This window comes from Aphanomyces astaci (assembly GCF_000520075.1).
Source record: "Aphanomyces astaci strain APO3 unplaced genomic scaffold supercont1.9, whole genome shotgun sequence".
Lineage (NCBI taxonomy): Eukaryota > Oomycota > Saprolegniomycetes > Saprolegniales > Verrucalvaceae > Aphanomyces > Aphanomyces astaci.
The window spans coordinates 1,517,589-1,519,583 of NW_009798272.1; the positions used below are offsets into that span (position 1 = coordinate 1,517,589).

General features: G+C 46.2%; 1 protein-coding gene across 1 annotated transcript; it reads right to left on the reverse strand.

Moving 5' to 3' along the window:
• Positions 1–667: 667 nt before the first annotated feature.
• H257_05261 (hypothetical protein) lies at positions 668–1,201 on the reverse strand (the record flags this gene model as incomplete). Its single annotated transcript, XM_009830066.1, has 1 exon — positions 668–1,201. The coding sequence occupies one exon, from the start codon at positions 1,199–1,201 to the stop codon at positions 668–670; it is 534 nt and encodes a 177-aa protein (XP_009828368.1).
• Between the last annotated feature and the right edge of the window lie 794 nt (positions 1,202–1,995).

Below are 1,995 nucleotides of genomic sequence, written 5' to 3' on the forward strand. Positions count from 1 at the left end.
GAGTCATCTAAACGGCACGTGTAGGCAGTCACTTGGAAACAGTGGTAGTGCTGGGTATTTTGGATCGATATGATATGCACACATCGGTCGACGGACGGCTCATCAGTCGTACGTATATACGACTATTTTCCATCCAAAGATGTAAACCCACTTTGCTGGCGGTTGCGTTAGGTGAGACAAGCGAGGGTTTCGACAGCGGGAATGTATATTTACATTTAAAGTGGTAATGTCCGAGAATCATAACTGTAGAAATGTCCAAAATGCGGAAGAAATGCGGGACAGAAAAAGACCAAACAGCAGTCTGGGCGACGTGTGTGGTTTCGAGATAGTACATTGAATATCAGTGTCAAATAGGACTATATTAGGTTTTATCCCAATCCTAATATTGCCCAATGGGCTCATCCAATTCCTAATGCCTATGCCTATGCAAATGCATGTGCGTAGGGTGGCACTGGTTTTGAGAGGTTTTCAATAAATAGGTGGGGGTACCAATAAATATCCGTGGGTGGGTGAGAGAGCCAGACGTTTTGATGAGAGGGACGGGAGGGTAATGGGCCGCAGAACGTTCTTGGAACAACCATCTTGAAGGTGATGGGCACCATGCTGTCTTGAGGCAGGCTGATATGTTGGTCTTGACGCAGGACTTGACACCATCGCGTCGGTAACGCTAGGCACGCTGGTCAGCCGCGGAGGTCGGCGCAAGGTGGAGGGAGTAAGGGTACTTGGTCCAAAATGGCTGGTAGTTGGCTGGGGCACGGAGGGTGTGGAGGACATGCAGGACGGAGGAGCGCAGTGGACATTCGGCGCTGCGGAGGGGTCTCGCCGGGAACCAGGTACACCTTGCGGCGATCTTTGTCGGCATTGAACCACTTTTCGTCCAAATGGACCACATCCCATAGAATGCAGTGCGTTCTGCCTTGTTAGCGTCCGTGAGGAGCGGCTTGATTCGAGTCGACCGACGAACGAAGATTCCCATCTTCAGGTGGCGGCTGAGTGTACCCATGGAGAGACCAGTGGCAGCGGAGATGTCTCTCGTGGTCGATCGCTGGTCCATGGGAACATCACGTACGAGGTTCCGGATGTCGTCGGGTGAGTACTTGGGCTTCGGACCAACCTTGGCGCACTTGTTGGACGTCAGGGTACCGCGGGTACAAAACGTGTCCCAGATATAGGCTACACTGCGGCGTTCGATGTCGAGCATTTCAGCAGTTCTTGTGAATGCGCCACGGACTAACTTGCCATTAACAAGAAAGTAATGAAGTTGTTGGATTACTTCAGCCTTCTTGCTGCTGGAGACGTCCTTACGCGTGCGGGGGGCTTGATTGACCAGGGCGGCAAATTCAAAAGTGTGTTGGTTTGAACATGTGGTGTAATTTTATTCGGTTGGTGGAAATTCGATGTTCATTCTGGGCGCGAAGAAGTTGCTTCGGCGATTACAATCCAATGCATGGTACCTGTAGTTTTTATTGTCTTTTTAAAATGATATCATGCATCGAATTTGGTTAACACATTAATTTTCGGGGTCGATGACAACTCGTAAGGCATATAAATGTGGGACAGAGGAAGTATTTAAATGCGTACCTATGTCTACTACAAAGCCTTGAATTGATTGAAATATTAATCCTGAAAAAGTGATCTGGAGCAATATAAGTGGGACAGAGGTAGTAACATGATACCACTCTGTTCCATAATGATTGCAGCACTTGACTTCTGATTTCCTGCAAAGGTGTCGACAAAGGCATCCAAGTTGCTGGTTTTTCATCCTTAATATTTAGGAATTATTTTATTATACTATTTCTATTATAAGTATAAAAACTACAAGTATGTATTTAAATTACCGATGCTTACAAAAGCTAAGATAAAAAGTAAGAAAATATGATATGCTGCAAAAGATATGGAACAGAGTAGTAGTTGGTTTAGCAGCCTATTGGGTACTACATAGTACTACTAGTAGTTAGTACTTCAAGTAGTAGTTACGAAAATGATTTCGATACC